We start from the raw sequence: 19,733 nt of genomic DNA on the forward strand, positions 1-19,733 counted from the left end.
GCCACAGCAGCAGAAAAAAATGTGAATGTCTGATGTTCACATGAGAGGAGAGGAGATGGGGAATCTGTTTTTGGGAGCGTTCCACTAATCCATACAAGAGGCTGAGTGGGTATAAGGCAGAAAGATGAGAGGGAGCAGGGCATGAGGACAGAATACAGATTAGAACTCACCATAATACTGAGTCCGAGCGCTCCACGAGCCCCAAACTGAAGTATGAGTGATGGGCAGATTATTTTTGGATTGCTGAACATTTCAGTGTGTTCCTGCTGCCAAGAGGCCGCAGGGTCAGCTCCACAGGGTTTGAGAGAAGTGCACCCATGAAAGGTTTTAGTCATGCTATTAGCCCGTGGTGTGTGGAGATATCTTTTCAAAATGGGTCTTTAGTCACTATGACACAATATAAAACAATACACCAAAGTAAAACTAATATTAATACAAATACAAATATTAATATTACTACTAATACTACCGTTATTACTAATACTACTGTTACTACTACTAATAATAATAATAATCAGAATAATCAGAATAATCAGAATAATAATCAGAATGTATTCAAAAACATTTTTTGTCTTGGTTATTGTTCTTAACTTAACTCCAACTTTTGAGTAAAACTGATGAATGTGGTTTAAATTGAAGGTACATGTAAAGTGACTCAACCTGAATCGAAACAACAAATGTTCATGTTAAAAACCTCAGGAAATATTCAGATTATATAAATATATAGTGATAAAATGGATTACACTGTAATTTTCTATAAATATGACACTACTGAAAATTGAAGCAACAACACAAAAACACAAACCCTGACTGATACACTTGACTGTTAAATATAAGTCAAGGCAAGAAAATCAATGTAAACCTGACAAATGAGTTTGATATTATTAATTCTGGCCCATGGGATAATGTAATATCATCCATCTGTTGTAGTGTGGTCCTCTCTTTCTTCTGGGCTGAGTGTGGCCTCATTTAGGTGAATTTCACTTGTGTTTCATCAAACCCTAAACACAACTTGAAGTGAAAGCTACCAACCTGTACATGTTGCAAGTCTAATCTTTCACATTGCAAACTGTTAAGTGCTACACAATTTAAACAACCAGACGTTCAGCACTGACCACTGTTACATTATTTCTCAAGTGGTTGTTTGTACTTTTCTACTGTCAGTTTGTAAAGAGAGAGAGAGAGAGAGAGAGAGAGAGAGAGAGAGAGAGAGAGAGAGAGAGAGAGAGAGATGGATAGATAGATAGATAGATAGATAGATAGATAGATAGATGGATGGATGGATGGATGGATGGATGGATGGATAGATAGATAGATAGATAGATAGATAGATAGATAGATAGATAGATAGATAGATCGACCCCATGCCGTGCTCCTGTAATCCCTCAGCAGCATATGGACTGTGAAGCACAGACACAGGCTCAGATACACTCAGGACTTAGAAATATGATTCATTTCTTTCCTCTCTAATCCCCAGCAAACAAGCTGGTGGCCGGCCTGCTCTGGACGCACAGTGTAATCATGCCACTGGCTGCTGCTGCTGCAGAGGCTGCGCGGCCTCCCCATCAGCCCCGACTCCCTCCTCCCCTCATCCCTTCCTCCCTTCTTCCTCCCTCCATCCCCCTCCCTGCAGTCCAATTTCCTCTTAATCGATTCCTAATCCCAACGCCAAGCATACACGCGCCAAGCACACGCCCAAACACACACACACACACACACACACACACACACACACACACACACACACACACACACACACACACACACACAAACACACACACACACACACACACACAAACACACACACACACACACACACAAAAAACAATTATCAAGCATATAATTAGAAATGCACGAGTCACACACACATATGCATAAACAGTAAGACATAAGACACACACATGCACACAAACAGACACACAACTCTTTTACTTAGACACAAACAGACACACACACACACACTCACAAATTGATATGCTTTGTTTGGGTTAAAATGAAATGAAAATCAAATCCATGATGAAACAGAGTTTCATAGAGATGAAGCAGGATCACTGAGTGAACAGTCTGTACTCAGACTAGGTTAATACAGTGACTGAAAACACAACTTATGTCTAGGTTTCATTAAGTACGACTCAGATAAGGGAAAATAAATAAATAATGATAATAATAATAAAACAACATTCATTGCAACTAACAGTTGCTTGGTCAAATCTAATTCATGCAGTTTTGTCACATACGACATGGAGTGAACCCACCCATATGTAAAATGGCACAAAAATCTTGATACAGCTCTTATGTTAAACTTCGTTTTACCAAAGAGGTCAAGTTTTCACCAATGTCTGTTTGTGAGTTTGTTTGTAAGCAAGATTACACAAAACAACAATGGATTTCCATGAAACTTGGTGAAAGGATGTGGTATGGGTCAGGGTAGAATCCATTTAATTTGGTGTAGATCTGGATCAGTGGGTGGATTCAGGAATGTTTTGATCACTTTCTTTAACATTGAATAATTAATGGCTCTTGATTTTTAAAAAAATCTGGCATATTTAGGGAACTGATCTCTGTGTGTGATTTTTGGTGCAGCTTGACTCATTGTAAGGGGACTATTGGGCCTTGGCAGAGGTAAACACTGCACTGAGTGCCACTTTAGGTTCACATCCAGATTACACATTGCAGAGAGCACCACATGTTTGCCCACATTTGTTTTTGGGACATTTGCTATTTTGCTAGTAGACAACTTTAGGCTCACAAGAAGACCAGACATTCTGCAGCATTGCCTGAAGTGGCCCACATCTGCTATATAGCTTTATTTCAATGACCCAATCAGGGTTAGCAAAGACAAAAATTTGCACATACCCGTTTGACAGAATGATGAGGCACCGCCCGTTCCTTTTATACTCTGAGCATCTTTATGAAATTCACACAGTACAAACTGGAAGGATGTAGCCATTATCAATGTATTGGTGACCAATAGAGAGATGCCAGTGATGCTAAAACGTGCTGCCTACAATAGGTGTGACCAAAGTTTAGCCTCCTTCCTTTTTTTACTGTAGCAAAGGACATAAGGCATGAACACACCACAATTAATTAAAATAAAAAATATATACAATGATACACTGTGGACAACACAGAATAATGTGCTCCAAATAATCCCAATGAAGACTCTTTTTAAGGTTTAAAAAGTCTAAAATTGTTTGTTGTTATTGATTTATGATTGAGTTATAATATTTAAATGTGTTTAATAGAGAAATAAATATACAAAACATATAAAACATTTCTATTTTTCTATTTTCTTTATCGAATAAAGTAACTTCTGTAGACCATGCACGGGCAAAGAGCCTGAAGGGATAGCACAGCAGAGACTCTGCCTTTCTCTGACAATGGATGGAAATCTACATAATGATTCTTAGAGGAGGAAACCTATAAGAATCTGGCTGTGAATTGTGATAATAATGGTAAATCCATTCCACAATAAACCATTCAACATTTTAAATAAAAATAAAATACATAATTAACTAGAATAAGTAGATACAGTCAATAACTATGACCATAGAAACAATTTTCATTATGTGTTCAGAGTGTGAACACAGTAAAACCAGTGAAAACAACAACCTCATCCAAACTGCTCTGAGTCTGGCTCAGCAACACTTCGAATTATCATCATATTGATCAGTTAAACAATGTCAATCATTAAATAAGATTTGTAGCTTTGCTATAAAGCAGCTAAATCACGCTGCAGCACAGTGTAAGTAGGTGAGAGTGATCTGCAGCTAGTGCTGGTAACAGGATCAGTATTACAGTATGAATGGATCAACCAGCCACTGTCAACCTCAGCATACACTTCTGCTAAGGGCTTTACTGCAGATTACAACTTAACACCTAGTTAATATCACTAATAGTAAAAGTCAGAGTTTAGAGCCACAGATTAATGATATGTTGGACTAAAACTGTTGTCTGGATTATGGCAGTGCTTGGCATTTGATGTGTTTTGGGCATCAAACCCCAATGTAATGGGAGGCATTTTTTTTTTTGGTACCATTGGCCACAGGTGGTACTTCTGTCGTGTGTTTGAATCTCTGATCATTTTACCATTTTCCTCCTTGTCAGGGGTTGAATGCCTTGCTCAGTGACAGCTACCCTAAATATTTGTTAGATTTGTGGAAATTCAAACTGGCAACCAATCTTTATCATCCTTAAACCTCCCATTATTTTATTTTCTCTTGAGGGTTCTAACCTATCTCTTCATTTATTTACCTCTTCCATTCATTTGCTCCTGTCTTCCCTTCTTTCCCGCCAACCTCCCTCATCTGCCCCTTCTCTCTGTGCCACCTCTTCCTCTGTGCCCCCTCGTTCTCTCCACTCCACTTCTCCCCGCAGTTTGTTATTCTTGCTGATCTAATTTAGAGAATGTCCCAAATCCTCTTAGTGTCCTGCTCCCTCAGCGCAACACTAAGTGAATTAGACAGGATTACTGTCTCCCTCTTCCTCCTCCTTCACTTCCTCCTCCTCCTCTTCTTCCTCTTCTCCTTCTCCTCCATGCCGTCACTCTCTGCTCATCATCTCTCCACTTGCATGCCCATCTTCCTCTGGACATTTCTATTTTCATCAGCAGGATTAAAACCTTGCCCCCTCTCCAGATGACAAATTGGTTCCAATGTTCCCTTTGTGACAGATGCTCTCGCAGGCCTGGTGCATCATGGGACATCGAGCATCGTTAAATAAACTTTGACCTCTTGAGAATAAAAATAGAAAATAAAGACAACACAGATGAAGTCCACCAAACATCTGCATAGCCCAGAGAGATGACACTGAGAGTTTTCAAATGAAAAAGCGAATGTTTCATTTCTTTAACTGCTCTGTTTTTTTGTCACTTTATACACTCAAAATGAATAGATTTATATCCAGTATACATCCAAACGTCCCCACTTTCCACAAAAGAGCAGGTCTGAAATATCAAAGCCATATTTCCTCACGTGTGGGATCCTCTCTACGTTAATTGGAGAGCAGGCCGGAGGAAGCTCAGAACCGGCAGGCCGTCCAGTTCCAGTTTCATGCCAGTGTGATGGAGTTTAATCTGTAGTCACAGGTTCACCCTGATCCAGTGCCAGCGCGGGTCACTTTAGGATCCCAGGTGTTCCCAGGACAACAATGTATTGCTCACATCTTTTCTTTCATTCTGTCTTGATGTGTTTTGAAATACATATTACTATCCATGATGTTATCTTGTTGCAATGCCGAACCAAATGAGGCATCAGAAACCCTAGCTGAAATGAGATTTGAAATGATGAAATGAAAAGGTTGGGTCTATAGGAAAAGAAATGTTCACTGATCATTCCTCTGCCTATTTACAGTGAATACGTGGTTCCCAACCTGGGGATCAGGACCCCCACAGGAAGCTGCCAGATCAATTTGAGGGGCCATGTCCTGATGAACAGGACAGAAATACATCATATTTCCACTTTACACATGTTGTTTATTTTATTTGACTTCCCTATAATCTTTTCTATTTCTGCTGAATTAGTGGATCATTCATCTCTTGAAGATCACGCTTTGGTTGGTCATGTTAACACCCACAAGACATGAGAGATGTTGGGAACCACAGATTTAGATCATCACTGCTCAAACAAAAGATGTTAACAATAATTGATTACGATGGTTGTGATGATGGCGTTGTTTTCCTTGCCAACTTGCCACTTAACATGAAATCAATTAGAGAGTGGAAAAATAAAGTATAAAAATGTTTCTCTGAGTGGAACTTTTAAGATTACATTATATAAATTACATTAAGTTTTTAATTACAGTTTGTGTTGTTAGATGAAATGATTAGTTGGTGTCGTTATTTGACAGCACATCTTTACAGATGTGGGGAGGCTGTGGCTTTGGTAGAGTGGGTCCTCCTCTAACCAGAAGGTCATCATGCATCTCCAAGTTAAATCAGCCTACTGTAAACTCCAAGTCAAACACATGGCCCCATGATCTGAAAAAAAGGTAGAAGATGAACCTCTACAATAATTTATCAAAGATATGTGTTCCCAATGTGAAGACTGACTTCCTGTGATCAAGTTAAAAAACTAATTACAGAAAGAAAGAATGTATCCAACATCGGAGCTATGAGCCATGAAGTGAATCAGCAAACTTTAAAACAGTCAAACTTCACTGTTGTGTAGTTTACTGTATAAAGACTCCACTTCTTGCATTAGCACAGATTATAGGCAACAGTATGTGCTGGTAATAATAACATTGAGTAAATTGAGTGAATAAATAGCAAATAAGCAGTTTCCACATACACAGTACGCAAAGAAACGAAACAGAAAAGTGCTTGGTGACACACTTAGAATGAAGATTACTCAATAACTTACGTTTTTGACCTTTGTCTCCATCGCTCCAGGACTTTTATATACATGTACCCGTACTGCAGCTTTGTTTTAATCTGACTCACCATTTAGTGAGGACATATTTATAGTTTTTCATTCTTTAAGAGCTTTCAGATGCATTTAGAAACTCAGACATGACACTGGGACGTGTGCATTGTTCAATCCTGCACTGCTTAAACTCTGAATATCTTCATCCCTGTCTCTCTCTACCTTCCTCATCTTTCTGTCTCAATCTCTCACTATCGCCCATCTCTCTTTTCTTCTCTCTTCCTCTTCCTCTCTTCATCTGAACACACGCACACACACACACGCACACACACACACACACACACACACACACACACACACACACACACACACACACACACACACACACACACACAAACGCGCCGCATTCTCCTCCCTCACTTTCAGTAATTCCGGCGTTGCCTCTCTCTCTCGCTCGCTCGCCCTAATCCAGCTCTGACCTCAATCCCGTGATGTAACGGATCATGTGATGTGGGGAGAAAGAGAAATAGAAAACAGAAAGAGAGAGAGAGAGAGAGAGAGAGAGAGAGAGAGAGAGAGAGAGGAACAAGGGACGTAAAGTGGGGAAACATGGTCTAATCCCTGATGGTGGAGCCACAGACCAATCACAAGCTGATGGGGTGTTGGGTCAGGGGGTGCCTCCACAAAGTTACAAAATATTAGTCACACACACACACACACACACACCCACCCTTCTCGAAACAACAAGTCAACATGTTTGTTTCATCTTTGTGACTCATGCTGCACACAACAAACACACCAACCAGTCTGTTTGTGACAGTGTCACACTCATACAAATATTTACTGAGTGTAAATATATAAACATATATATATATATATATATATATATATGATCTAGCTAATCTTACTGTTATAAGAACATAGTGTCCATATGGCTGGTTGTCTAAATATCATGAGGTTTGAAATTGACCTGCACAAAATATTGTATGTTCTTTAAAATGTATGGACGCTCGTTTCTGCCATGTTAAACACAAATCCACTATCCAAGTGTTTTCATATCATTATATCACACGTCATAAGTATAGTACTGCACGTAAGATAAAATAAGATCTCTTCTAAAAATAAGACGTAATGATGATTGTTTAACAATTAGTTTCAAGTGTTGAAAATAAAAGAACCAGAAAAGAATTTGTAAAACATACGTTTCTGCTTTTGTTCATAAAGCAGTAATTTGTCTTTCATTACATACTGATAATAAAGTAAAAGACTAAATTAATATTTTGGCAAAAATAGTAATAGTATTTTAGGACTATTATTTTATTATAGTCCACATGTTATTGTCAGTAACATGTGTTTCATGTAATGCAAACATTGTCATTAGGAGGCGCTGTAGAAAGACAAACGAGTAGTTTGTGTATAAGTGTGTTTCTATGTATGTGCGTGTGTGTGTGTGTGTGTGTGTGTGTGTGTGTGTGTGTGTGTGTGTGTGTGTGTGTGTGTGTGTGTGTGTGTGTGTGTGTGTGTGTGTGTGTCCGCAGAGGCTTGTTGTTCTATCCCTCCCTTCTTGTTTCTGGTAGCTCTGTGACTAGAGGAGCACATGGCTGAAGACAGACAGACAGACAGACACACACACACACCACACACACACACACACACACACACACACACACACACACACTGTGGTACGTCTCACAGTCGAGAGCAGTATAATAGACTGAGGTTAGGAATGAGATGAAATAACTTAAATAGGTTCAATGATGCATTTACAGTCACAAGTTCCTCTTATTTAGAAAACATGTTTTTCTTGGTGCTTCAGGTGGATGTGTGAGCTTCACGGTGCAGAATGATGTGTTTGCAGAGCTCGACACTACAGGGCTGCTTCCACATTCATCAGCTGAAGGGTGACGTTTCTCTGTGCTTTGCTTAAATCTCAGTTAAAAGGTGATTTCATTACCTTAAAATGAGCCCTTTGTAGCTGGGTCCTCTTCAACAGAGAACGCTGTGTTGCACCTTCATGTTTCTACAGAAGACTAGAACGGACAAACCAAACACTAGCTCTGGAGGGGGCCTTTATATTTTACCATGGGTTATTCCACATGCAAACACATGGGGAGGTTGAAGGGAGGGGTATTATGTAGCAAGTGTATTTGCACTGTACACTCACATCACATTCCACACTAGTAGATATCAGCAGATGTTAGTGACCACCAGTGGATGTTAGGGACATATCTTCAGTTGTACCTCAGCATCAACAGGTGTTTTGGCTTTTTAACCACAAGACACCATCTTCTAAGGCAGGCCCACCTCAGGCTGATCAGACCTGGGCGTGTGTCCCGATAACATCATGAGGCCCAGTTGCAATATTTCTTCCTGAACCACAGCCATTGGCTTTAGCGCTGTGCAGTCCGTGATCTTTCTTTTATAGTCTGTCACAGGGCTTGTCTGTAAATTCATAGTTCTTTGAGCAACCGGATGGTGGCTGTTGAAATAAAACCCCTGCAACAAACCTCCACTGGGTGAACTATTTCCTTCCAGACACTTCGTTCTGCCTCAAATGCCATGTCTGCATACCACAGCCTCTTCCTTTACATTAAATTACATTTCATTTAGCTGACGCTTTTATCCAAAGTGACTTACAATAAGTGCATTCAACCATGAGGGTACAAGCCCAGAACAACAAGAATCAAGAAAGTACTATTTCTTCAAAAAAGCCAGACTACAAAGTGCCATAAGTAAGTGCCATTTAAGTGCTACTAAATTGTTAGTTTAAACTTTTATTCAAGGTGTAGTCGGAAGAGGTGTGTTTTTAGTTTGCGGCGGAAGATGTGTAGACTTTCTGCTGTCCTGATGTCATTGGGGAGCTCATTCCACCATTTCGGAGCCAGGACAGCAAACAGTCGTGATTTTGTTGAGTGGTTAGCTCGCAGTGAGGGAGCAACAAGCCGATTGGCAGAAGCAGAGCGGAGTGAACAGGCTGGGGTGTAAGGTTTGACCATGTCCTGGATGTAGACTGGACCCGATCTGTTCGCAGCGCGTAACACAAGTACTAGTGTTTTGAAACGGATGCTGGCAGCCACTGGTAACCAGTGAAGGGAGCGGAGGAGCGGAGTAGTCTGAGTGAATTTAGGTTAAAGACCAGTCGAGCTGCTGCATTCTAGATGAGCTGCAGAGGTCAGATGGCACTAGCAGGTAGACCTGCCAGGAGGGAGTTGCAGTAGTCTAGGCGTGAGATGACCAGAGCCTGGACCAGAACCTGCGCGGCCTTCTGAGTGAGAAGGGGACGTATTCTCCTGATGTTGTGCAGCATGTATCTACAGGAACGGGTTGTTGCAGTAATGTTGGCAGTCAGGGAGAGTTGACTGTCGGGTGTCACACTCAGGTTCCTAGCAGTCTAGGTGGGGGTTAACACGGAGTTGCCAAAGGTAATCGTCAGGTCGTAGGTGGGAGAGCCTTTCCCTCTTCCTCTCATTTGCTTCATCAACAGCATCCTCCCAGGATACTGTCAATTCTGCAAAGTAGACAACACGCAGAGCACCAGGTCTGGTCTTAGGGTGTTAGTGACAATATGTGATGGGACTGACCTACATCCAATAGCCTTTCCCAGTCACAGGCTTGCTCCTCCAGCTGAGTGGCCCTCTCCTGTTCCCCTTCTCGTACAAATGCTGTCCTTGGAACTGCGCTCCATGTTTTGGAGGGAAAGGCATTAGTAGCAGTACTTAAATATGTAAAGTGCCTTAAGATAATGTATGCTGTGATTTGGTGCTGTAGATAAATTAAATTAAATTAAATTGAACGTTACAGAGGACATATGAATTTTCTACATGTCCATGTCCTTAACCTGTTTGTCCCTTCTCATTTAGATGCCTGTAGTTTCTCACCAACATCATCGAAATCTACTCCTTGTTTGTTCATTTCCGTTCCTTGTGTCCTGTTAAGCTTTCAGAAGATACAAACGAAATTACGCACAGAAGTCACTCCAACTGTTTCCATATGTATCTCACGTTGAGAATAAATGAGCCTCGGCAGCCTACTTCGAACACCCCTGTCATTCTTCTGTGAATGGGATTCTCCCACTGGTTTTATGGTGAGTGGAATGTCACACTTATCAAACTGTTATGTACAGTTTGACATAGACATGATTTAAGTAATAAATTGGTAGAAATTAACACCGAATCGACTGCATAATATAAAAGGCTCACTTGTGCTAACTTGTCTAATCAGTGACACATACTGTAAAAACACAGAATAGACAAAGCAACAATAAACAACACAACACCAGTGTTTCCTCTCTGACGTCTCATTAATCAGTGTGTGTGTGGCGGCACTGAACCCTGCTGTGTGACCAGTTGACTACCAGGTTGTGCTAATGGCTGAACATGGTTAATCCCTGGGAGCAATTCTCTGCACACCCCCCCTACTCACCATGTCTCTTTGTGCACTAGTGCAAGAAAATAATCTCAGTGGTGCACTCATCTAGTCTGAACCCACTCACCCCCCATGTCCGAGTCCCTACTACACACACAAACACACGCTTTGTCTCCTCACTATAGGCTCAGGTGAGTGTTAACACATCCTGATCTCAGTGCTGATGTTAATTACCCAATGTTTTTGCGTTTTATTTGTGGTCAGACAACACACCATACACATTCCTGTCAAAAGTTTTCGAATACCTCCACGTTTCCAGCTGTTATTTATATTTACACAACTCAATGGCACAGTGCTTCTGACATTAGATACCAGAGCAAATAAACAATTAATCGTTGAATCTTTTTGTGGAACTGTATTTAATCTGAATGCTTGACTCATTCAATTGATTCTTCTTTCTACAGTGGAAATCAAATAATATTCAGAAAGTTCGTCTCAACACTGTTGCACTCGTAGTTTTTTCACCTTCTCACCAGTTGATCCAAAACCATGAGGTTTCAGACTGTCCTCATCATCCACTGTCTTCTTCTTTTCTTCTCATTATGTTGCTATAGGATGAAGCCCCTCCCTGACCGACCATTCTGTCTGTCTGTATGTTACATGTATTTTTCCTCATTTCCTCATGTACTCGTGAGTCAGTCTCAGTTGTCAATCATGATGTTTCACGTTGTTTTTATAGCGTCAAATAACAATTGGGGAGCAGTCATTGTTGTCCATCTTTATATACAGTGTATGGTTGGAAGTTCTTTATTCAAACCCATCTTGCACCTCGCTATTATAACAGACTTTTTGCTGTAAGTAAGTGCTGCGTTTCCATGTGGGCAAACTTTTCCATTTCACACAAACCCGATCCTTCAGTCTGACAAACTGTATTACTTTAAGAAAACAATTCAGGGTTCCAACCTCATTCCATTCTTTTCACTTATTTGTCTGCCTCAGCATGTATCCTTTTAATTGTCAAATTTTTACTAGCTGTTTTGCCTCAGCGTGTATGTTTAAAATTAAAATTAAAATAAATAAATATAAAAATATATATATATATATATATGTTTGTTGTCCATTTGTCTGTTGTTTATTCTCTGTTTCTTTGTTTGTCTGTTCTCTTTTTAACATCAACCTGCTCAGAACTGCAGATGAAAATTTGTCTAAGAGACTAACTCTGGTACATTTATATGAACCATTGTACTCTATATTAATCAATGTACACTGTCCCTTTAAATTAATAAAAGTTAAAAGTATAACTAAGTGCAACAGCAAAAATACATATGAGGAAAGACTATCTATTTGTGATTCATCCTCCAGCCTCATCTCTGGGCACATATTCTTTGACTGTCACCATTTGGTAGAGAAATAATACTTTTGCTTTTACACATGATCACATACATTGCAGCCTTTATGATGCAGCTCACACTAAAACTGCTGGAACAGTTTGGAGCTTTAGGTGGATATGAAGCTTGTGTCTCTACCCATAAACAGTCCAGGGTCTCTACCTATCACTGTTCCTCATTCCACTGGAGTTTTGTGTTAAATGTGACCCGGTCCACCAACCCACCACATACATCTGTCCCTCTTCCTTATCCCCCTTCTGTCCCTCTCCACTCTGTGTCCCCTTCTGTCACAAACACACACACACACACACACACACACACACACACACACACACACACACACACACACACACACACACACACGCACTCACACTGTACCAGTTGTGTACTAATCTGGGGTCGACCTTTCAACCTGCCCCCTGCCTGCCCCCCTTCTCCCCCAAACACACACATATACACAAACACACACACACACACATCTCTCTCTCTCTCTTCCTGAACATCACATCCATCTCTCTCTTCCACCCATCCCCCCCATCACTCCTCACCCATGCTCCACCCGTCGCTGCACCCTCCCACCACCCCTCCTCCCAATCCCAGCACTGTGTTAATCTGGTGCTGGTCTGACGGTCAGCACTTTGAGCGGCAGACAGACAGATTGGCTGTAATCCCCTGAGTGCCACAGATGGAGCACCACTATACGCAGACCTTGGGGAAGGTGAACGCACAGTTGTGTACACACACACACACACACAAATATACACACACATGCACAAAGACATACAATTAGAAAGAAAATACCTATACACATTATATGCTCAACATTTAGGGCAGAGTACTGTTTATGAGGGGTCACATCAACTCAGTCTCACATGATGCTGCTTCACTTTAAGACTCCATGTTTCTGATGAACAATGATACAAAACACACTTAAAACAAACAAGAGAGGCTTGTGTTGCGTTCACTGGTGTAGTCACAAATAAAAAATAGGATATTGATTAGATAATGAGTCATAATTTACAACGAAGAAAATCACAGGCCTGTTTTGTCCTATTCGACTCATTTTGAGGTGAACACACGTGTAGATTGTAAAAACCAAAGACCTGGTGAGAAATGCATTCAGTTTACACAAGATAATCCACTGATCACAATTCATTGTTGTTAAAGCTCATTCAGAACAATAAAGGCCTGGTTCTTCTAGTCCCACACGTCAATATACAGGTCCAAATCCATGGGAAAGAAACAGTTCTTTTGATATGCCGCTATGTAATCCTGCAGTTAGATTAGCTTTTAATCCAAAGAATGAAATTATTTCATGTATAATTATCTGGTTAATTGTGTGAGCCCACTTTTCACAGTCATCTGGGAAATGTGCAGCGTTTTGGGACTGACTGAAGTACAGCACGGCCAACAATGGAATTCTTAAGGTCGGTACTAAATACAGACTTAGTTTAAAGTATTCAATAGCAATTTATTGAATACATCAGCAGTAATATGTAAGCACATAAACACAAAGTATAAATAAACAATCTCAAAACAGATCAATTAGATTTGTTTTTTTGGGAGCCATATGAATTTAAACCAAAAACAAATGAACGTCATGAATCTAATATTTACTTTTCATCAACAGTGCTGAATGACATCAAGATTAAAACTGATTCAAATGAACACAGAGGGAGACGGAGGGTGTTGATGAAGGGGAACTGGAACTTGTCTCACTGCGTTATTGGTTCTGCCAAACAGGAAGTGTTGGTAGCAAGTGTCTGACGTGGTTGTTGATGGGTGTTGACTCAGTGTGGACCCGTCCTTCACCACACTGGCTCTATTGATTTGAATATGTGGCTGATTAATAACAATATACAAAACTCTTGACTGGATGAAGGCAGAGTTGGCCGTCACCCTAGTAAAGTGACTGGACGACAATCAGTGTGTGAGTGTGTGTGTGTGTGTGTGTGTGTGTGTTGTGTGTGTGTGTGTGTCCATACCACTGAAGCTGTGGTGCCCATTCAAAACAACAGGATTAAAGGCTGCTGTTTGATTAGATGTTTGTTTGTCTATGTGTGTGTTTCATTGTAATGAGTATAGCTGAGGCCTCAGCGACATGGGTAAAATAAGTGTGTGTGTGTGTGTGTGTGTGTATTTCATTGTAATGAATATGGCTGAGGGCATGGCTTGATCCCTTTTAATCAAGGAAGTAGAAGGATGAAATTAAACACTGATGAGGGGAATGATGTCAGGCCAGAAAGGGATATTAATTGTATTTCAGAGTGTGTGTGTGTTTGTGTGTCTGTGTGAGAGAGAGAAGAAGAGGTACATAACAAATTTTACAACAAGAATAGGACAATGGGTAAAGAGGTTTCTGTAAAGTATTTCTCTGTAGAGTCGCTGTTCAAATTAAATTTAGAATTCAAATTCTAAAGTACGTATTTTATGAGGGTAAATACATATATATACATATATATATATATATATATACTGCATTACTCAGGATTGAAGCATCACATCTGTGGGAGTTTTGAGAGTGTTATTTACAGTGTTTTGCTGCCATCATGTGGTGTAAGAGGTGTCAGTAGTCTCATTACACTGAAGGTTTCCAAGCCTCATGTGAAAACCTACAGAGATGTATTTATGGAGCTGCAAGTATGGATGGTGTTCTGTTGTCGTAAAGTTGAGTATGTGACTCATACACTGTTTGTTGATCTGGGAGTGGTTACTCCTCCTGGTGTGGGAACATGTACAAACTTGCAAAATATTCTTGCACAGTGGTTCAAAGAGAATATAAAAATGTGCTTGAGCTGTTGTAACAACAAAGAGGAAACATTACAGAGCTAATGTTACAGTTTTACTGTTCTTGTTGCCTCTGCAATGAAATCCAGTTGAATAATGGGATGTTTGTGCTTTGTTTGTTTACTTTGTACTGTGCTCATTTGCCGTACGATACACTAATAACCCACAACATTAAACCTGCTGTGCCACCAGAACAGGTCTGACCTGCAGACATATGGACTCCACTAGGCTTCTGAGGGCGTCCTGTGGTAACATGTTTACAGTTCTGTCAAGTTGTGATGTGAGGAATCCATGGATAAGACTTGATTTTCCAGCACATCCCGCAGTTGCTTGATCAGACTTGAACTCTTTGTCATGTTCCTCAAACACCACTGAGACAGGGGAGCGTGTGTGTGTAACATCCATTTATTACCACCTTATATGACAAATCTGGAAATTACAAACATTGTTTAATTGAAACATCATCCTCAACGTTTCAAAAAAAAGAAAAAAAGAAGAAAATCAAATTGAGCAAAAACTAAAAATTAAGTTAAAAGGGTGACCAGTCAACCTGAGAAACGGTATACAGATGATCAAATGATCCGGAGGAAAGAAACTGAAGCACAGGGGGGACTTGTACAGACAATTATTATTTTTCATGTAACACTGATTTAAGATACATTTGAATCAGTTATTTTGTCCTTTTAAAAAATAATTTTCACTTTGAGAACTTTTGGTTTTAGAGACCATTACAAACCTTGATGGACCTTTGTCATAAAAAGGTCCTATGTTAAAAAATGAGCCACTACTAAAAAAGTATCTGACACCATCATTGAGCTCTAAAGCTTTGGCTTTAAATAATTAGATGAAACCAATTTGAACACCACAAAAACAGGTGAGGTTTAACGCTTGTCAGTTAGGAAAAGAGCATCTACATAGGATCAAACTTTGGTGCCAAAACGAGTCAGTAGCATCACATTTCAGTAGAAAAAAATATTTCTATAAATGTCTGATTCATCCCCCCATCTCCATGTCATCCACAGTATTAAAGAAACAAAATCCTGTGCATGAAACTTATTTGGAAGAAAAAAAAAGACCTCACATGACAAATGACAGCAGTGATTAATATGGTAATCATAAATCAATGGATTGTATGGATTGTATACAATTTGCTGTGGTGATCAGAGCTGGCACTCATGCAAACACACGCAGAGACAGAAAGTCCATCCTCTACCTTCATGAGCAGAGACTGACACTCTTATTTCTACATGTGGAGGCCCGGCAGAGGATGGGAGGCAGGAGAAGAGGACCAGGTAAGTTCTTCTAGCACCCTGCTGCGGAAAAGAGACCAGAGTCCCCCAGCAGACAATACCTCTCCTCTTCTCCTGTCTGTCCCTGTTTGCAATGTTCTAGTCTATCTTTCTCTCCCTCATTCTTTCCACAAATCATCCTTCACCCAACAGTCAGATTAGAAACAGTGCAAACAAGGAGACGTGTGCTTGAGGAGACCTCATCACCAAAGAGTTGGTACATGCACAAAAAGAGAGTACCCTAGAAGTCTGCTGCCGAGAGCACTAAGAAAAACACGACTATACACTTTATTTATCCATAATAGAATCAGTTTTCCTCTACACACTACTAACACAGGGAGAGAGGGGGGAGGGCAGGTGAGGGGTGGAGGGACGGAGAGACATGGGGGTGAAGGAAGGACAGGAGGAGGTGAAAAGATTAAAGACCAAGAGGAGGTGCGTTTAAGCACGTTCTCCACGGATACGACGTGCCAGCTGGATGTCTTTGGGCATGATGGTGACACGCTTGGCGTGGATGGCGCACAGGTTGGTGTCCTCAAACAGACCCACCAGGTAGGCCTCACTGGCCTCCTGCAGAGGAAGAGACAGGAAACAAGCAGTGGTCAGCACAGTTCAGGTTACACAGGGAATTAGTGTACATAGCTCTTTAGTACCCTGAAGTGGCAACAGACAAGACTAAAATGTTGTGCTTTAACATATTGTGAAGTAAATGCTTCACATAAAGGCTATAGAATAACACTCACTGTTTAGACTGAAGGTTTTGCTTTCACTATGCAAGTGTGCCTGTCACTGGGCACAACATTTCAGGTGTACAGGGAGGGCCAGTACAGAGACCGATGGGGTGGTAAAAATAGTGCGGCAGGTTTGTTGTTGTAGAGTCAATGGCCAGTCAGCTATGTAAAGAGCTCTGGGAATTGGTCAACATTCAGTTGACTTTATTTCTACTAAATCAGTATGTAACAAAATCTGCCCATTTATTAATACAAACGGGTGTTTCTCTCTACCTCTTTCATTGCTTTGAGATCATTGTCTCTTGTTCAAGTTGGGATCTTTACAGCTGGTTCTGCTGTTGACCAACAGTCAGCCTGGTAGCGGTTACCATTACCAGAAGATGGAAAAACTAGCGGGAAAAGTTGTTTACTGTATACATGGGCTCTTATCTCAAGACTGTCTTTACAAAATGTATAAAATGTATTGATAGATAGATGCAGCAACAAAAATAATAGATGAATGTATTTTTTAAGTAAATGGTGGGTGAGACCTAAGGTGTACGTGAATCAACGTGCATCTACGAATTTTAGGAACACACTTTACGTGGAGTTAAGTCTTCAGTAGACCTGGTCAGATACACACAACACATGTATACACTGATTCATGTAAGAAGTGCAAACCTTTGTAGTTTGAGATATTTTACATAGAGAATATTTTTTACTTCTACTTAAGTAAAGATTCTGCTCCTATCCTCCTTAAAGAAATTAAAGTAATGTTGCCTTCACAATATCATATATGCATATGTACAATTAAATTGTCCTACATGTGATTTTGATTATAATACTGACCTGCAGAGCTCCGATGGCTGCACTTTGGAAACGCAGATCAGTCTTGAAGTCCTGAGCGATTTCTCTCACCAGGCGCTGGAAGGGCAGCTTGCGGATCAGCAGCTCGGTGGATTTCTGATAACGACGGATCTCACGCAGAGCCACAGTACCGGGCCTTCACAATGCATATAAAAAATTATATAGGAGGATATGTGAGGCAAAACCTGGTCGTAGAATGTATTTTATTGTATTGCAACTCGTAGTTCAGGGTTTCCATCTGGCCTGGGAGCTGTCTTTTCTTGTCTCACCTGTAACGATGGGGCTTCTTCACGCCACCAGTGGAGGGGGCACTCTTACGAGCAGCCTTTGTGGCCAGCTGCTTACGTGGGGCTTTGCCTCCAGTGGACTTACGGGCGGTCTGCTTGGTACGGGCCATGACTACTGAAGATCACCTGAATAAGATGGAAGAGAAACGACAAATTTTGTTGAATATGTTCAACTCATGGACTATTGTGCTTTCTTTACTGTGATTTCTCTTACACAAGGGGGTTCCCCAACTTTTCTCAGTTGGGGAACCATTCTTTCGCAGTACCATTAATGCACACAGCGTAAGGTTTAAAAATAACACACTTTTGCATTTAATACTGTATTTTGTTGGTCAGATACTTTTATACTTATTCTATATGTGGGACTATAGGTCTCACACATACCCCTCAAGTTCTGTCTTGAGCTTGACTTCTCTAAAATCAAATTACCTGCTGCCCTGTAACTCCGGGTTAGAGCGAAAATATTGCAATCTTCTCCATTGTGGGAATATAAAGGATTATCTTATCTTATCTATTGAGGTGGACACTTCCTAAACAATGATTATTAACCACAAAATAAACGTTTCTTCTTATTCTAAGACACTTTATATAATGCTTGTTAGAATTTTAATAGGAAACTAGAGCAGGTAACTTGGAGAAAGTAAACTTTTGGAGTAAGTAAACATAGAGGACATTCCCTAACGCAGTAAGAGTGACACGCGTCAATCAAAGAAGAACGACGATGCTATTGGCTGCTGGATAAATACGTAACTAAAAACATAACCCGTACACCAATCAGAATGCGGGGCCTTGCACGGTGGGCGGGCTCTACAGCTGCCCTCCACTGTTGCTGGGTCCGCCCACCGCGTTCTGATGATGGCGGCGGTTTGATGCGCGAACGGGATAAAGAGCCAGAGCAGAGGAGCAGAGGAGCAGCACATAAACAACTTCAATTCTCCAGACAGCCGCTGTCCCAGTCCTCCAGAAAACAGAAGGACAGGACAGAGGACACTTCGGGGAACTCGTACATGTGCCCGGGGAGGCTGAACGGTCCCTAACGGCCGCGTAGCACCGAGCTGAACCGGCGCATAATTTGAAAGCGGTTCCCCCTGATGTGAGCTGCAGAAGAGACTGCGTTTCACCGCTTCCACAGCCGCGTCTGTTGTTTTCACACACGACGAAATAACACGTTATTCTCCTTTTAACGCGACAGTGAACACAACAGTTAAAAACAGAAGCACATAAAGTTCCCTCTCGGCCGCGGGGACTCGTGTGGAGAAGCTTACCTGTGACGGACAGTGAGCGCGAGTCGTGAGAAATGTTTCGCTTCTTTCTATTTTCTTCTTCGTATCCACAATGGGAAGCAGCGTCCAGCGGGAAAATGGCCGCCGCGTCAATCATCGGCCCCACAATGCAACAGTGTTCACAACATATGTATGTGGTCACTTTTGTCCGAATGAGACGCGCGGCTCCTCTCGGGTGAATTAGATAAAGAGCGCGTTTGTTTTATTATTTTAAAAACCATTTGCTTTATATCGTGAGCAGCTCCATGGAAAATACTGAAGTGCGGTGTTTTTATTTTTCTGCTTTCAATGCGACATTGACCCTTCAAACTCAAACCGAAAGTAATAAGTTACGCAGTACTTTTGTACCGACGTCAGAGACCGATTTCAAATAATAAAAATGTTGACTGACATGA

At 40.9% G+C, this 19,733-nt stretch overlaps 1 protein-coding gene across 1 annotated transcript; it reads right to left on the reverse strand.

Moving 5' to 3' along the window:
• Positions 1-15,291: 15,291 nt before the first annotated feature.
• On the reverse strand, positions 15,292-19,474 carry LOC118106742 (histone H3.3A). Its single transcript, XM_035155506.2, has 4 exons — positions 19,321-19,474; positions 18,038-18,181; positions 17,751-17,904; positions 15,292-16,761 (listed from the first exon to the last, which is right to left on the reverse strand). Exons 2-4 carry the CDS (start codon positions 18,163-18,165, stop codon positions 16,633-16,635), a joined length of 411 nt encoding a protein of 136 aa, XP_035011397.1. The 5' UTR covers positions 18,166-18,181; positions 19,321-19,474; the 3' UTR covers positions 15,292-16,632.
• Positions 19,475-19,733: the final 259 nt, after the last annotated feature.

The sequence above is a fragment of the Hippoglossus stenolepis genome, chromosome 4 (assembly GCF_022539355.2).
Source record: "Hippoglossus stenolepis isolate QCI-W04-F060 chromosome 4, HSTE1.2, whole genome shotgun sequence".
NCBI classification, from domain to species: domain Eukaryota; kingdom Metazoa; phylum Chordata; class Actinopteri; order Pleuronectiformes; family Pleuronectidae; genus Hippoglossus; species Hippoglossus stenolepis.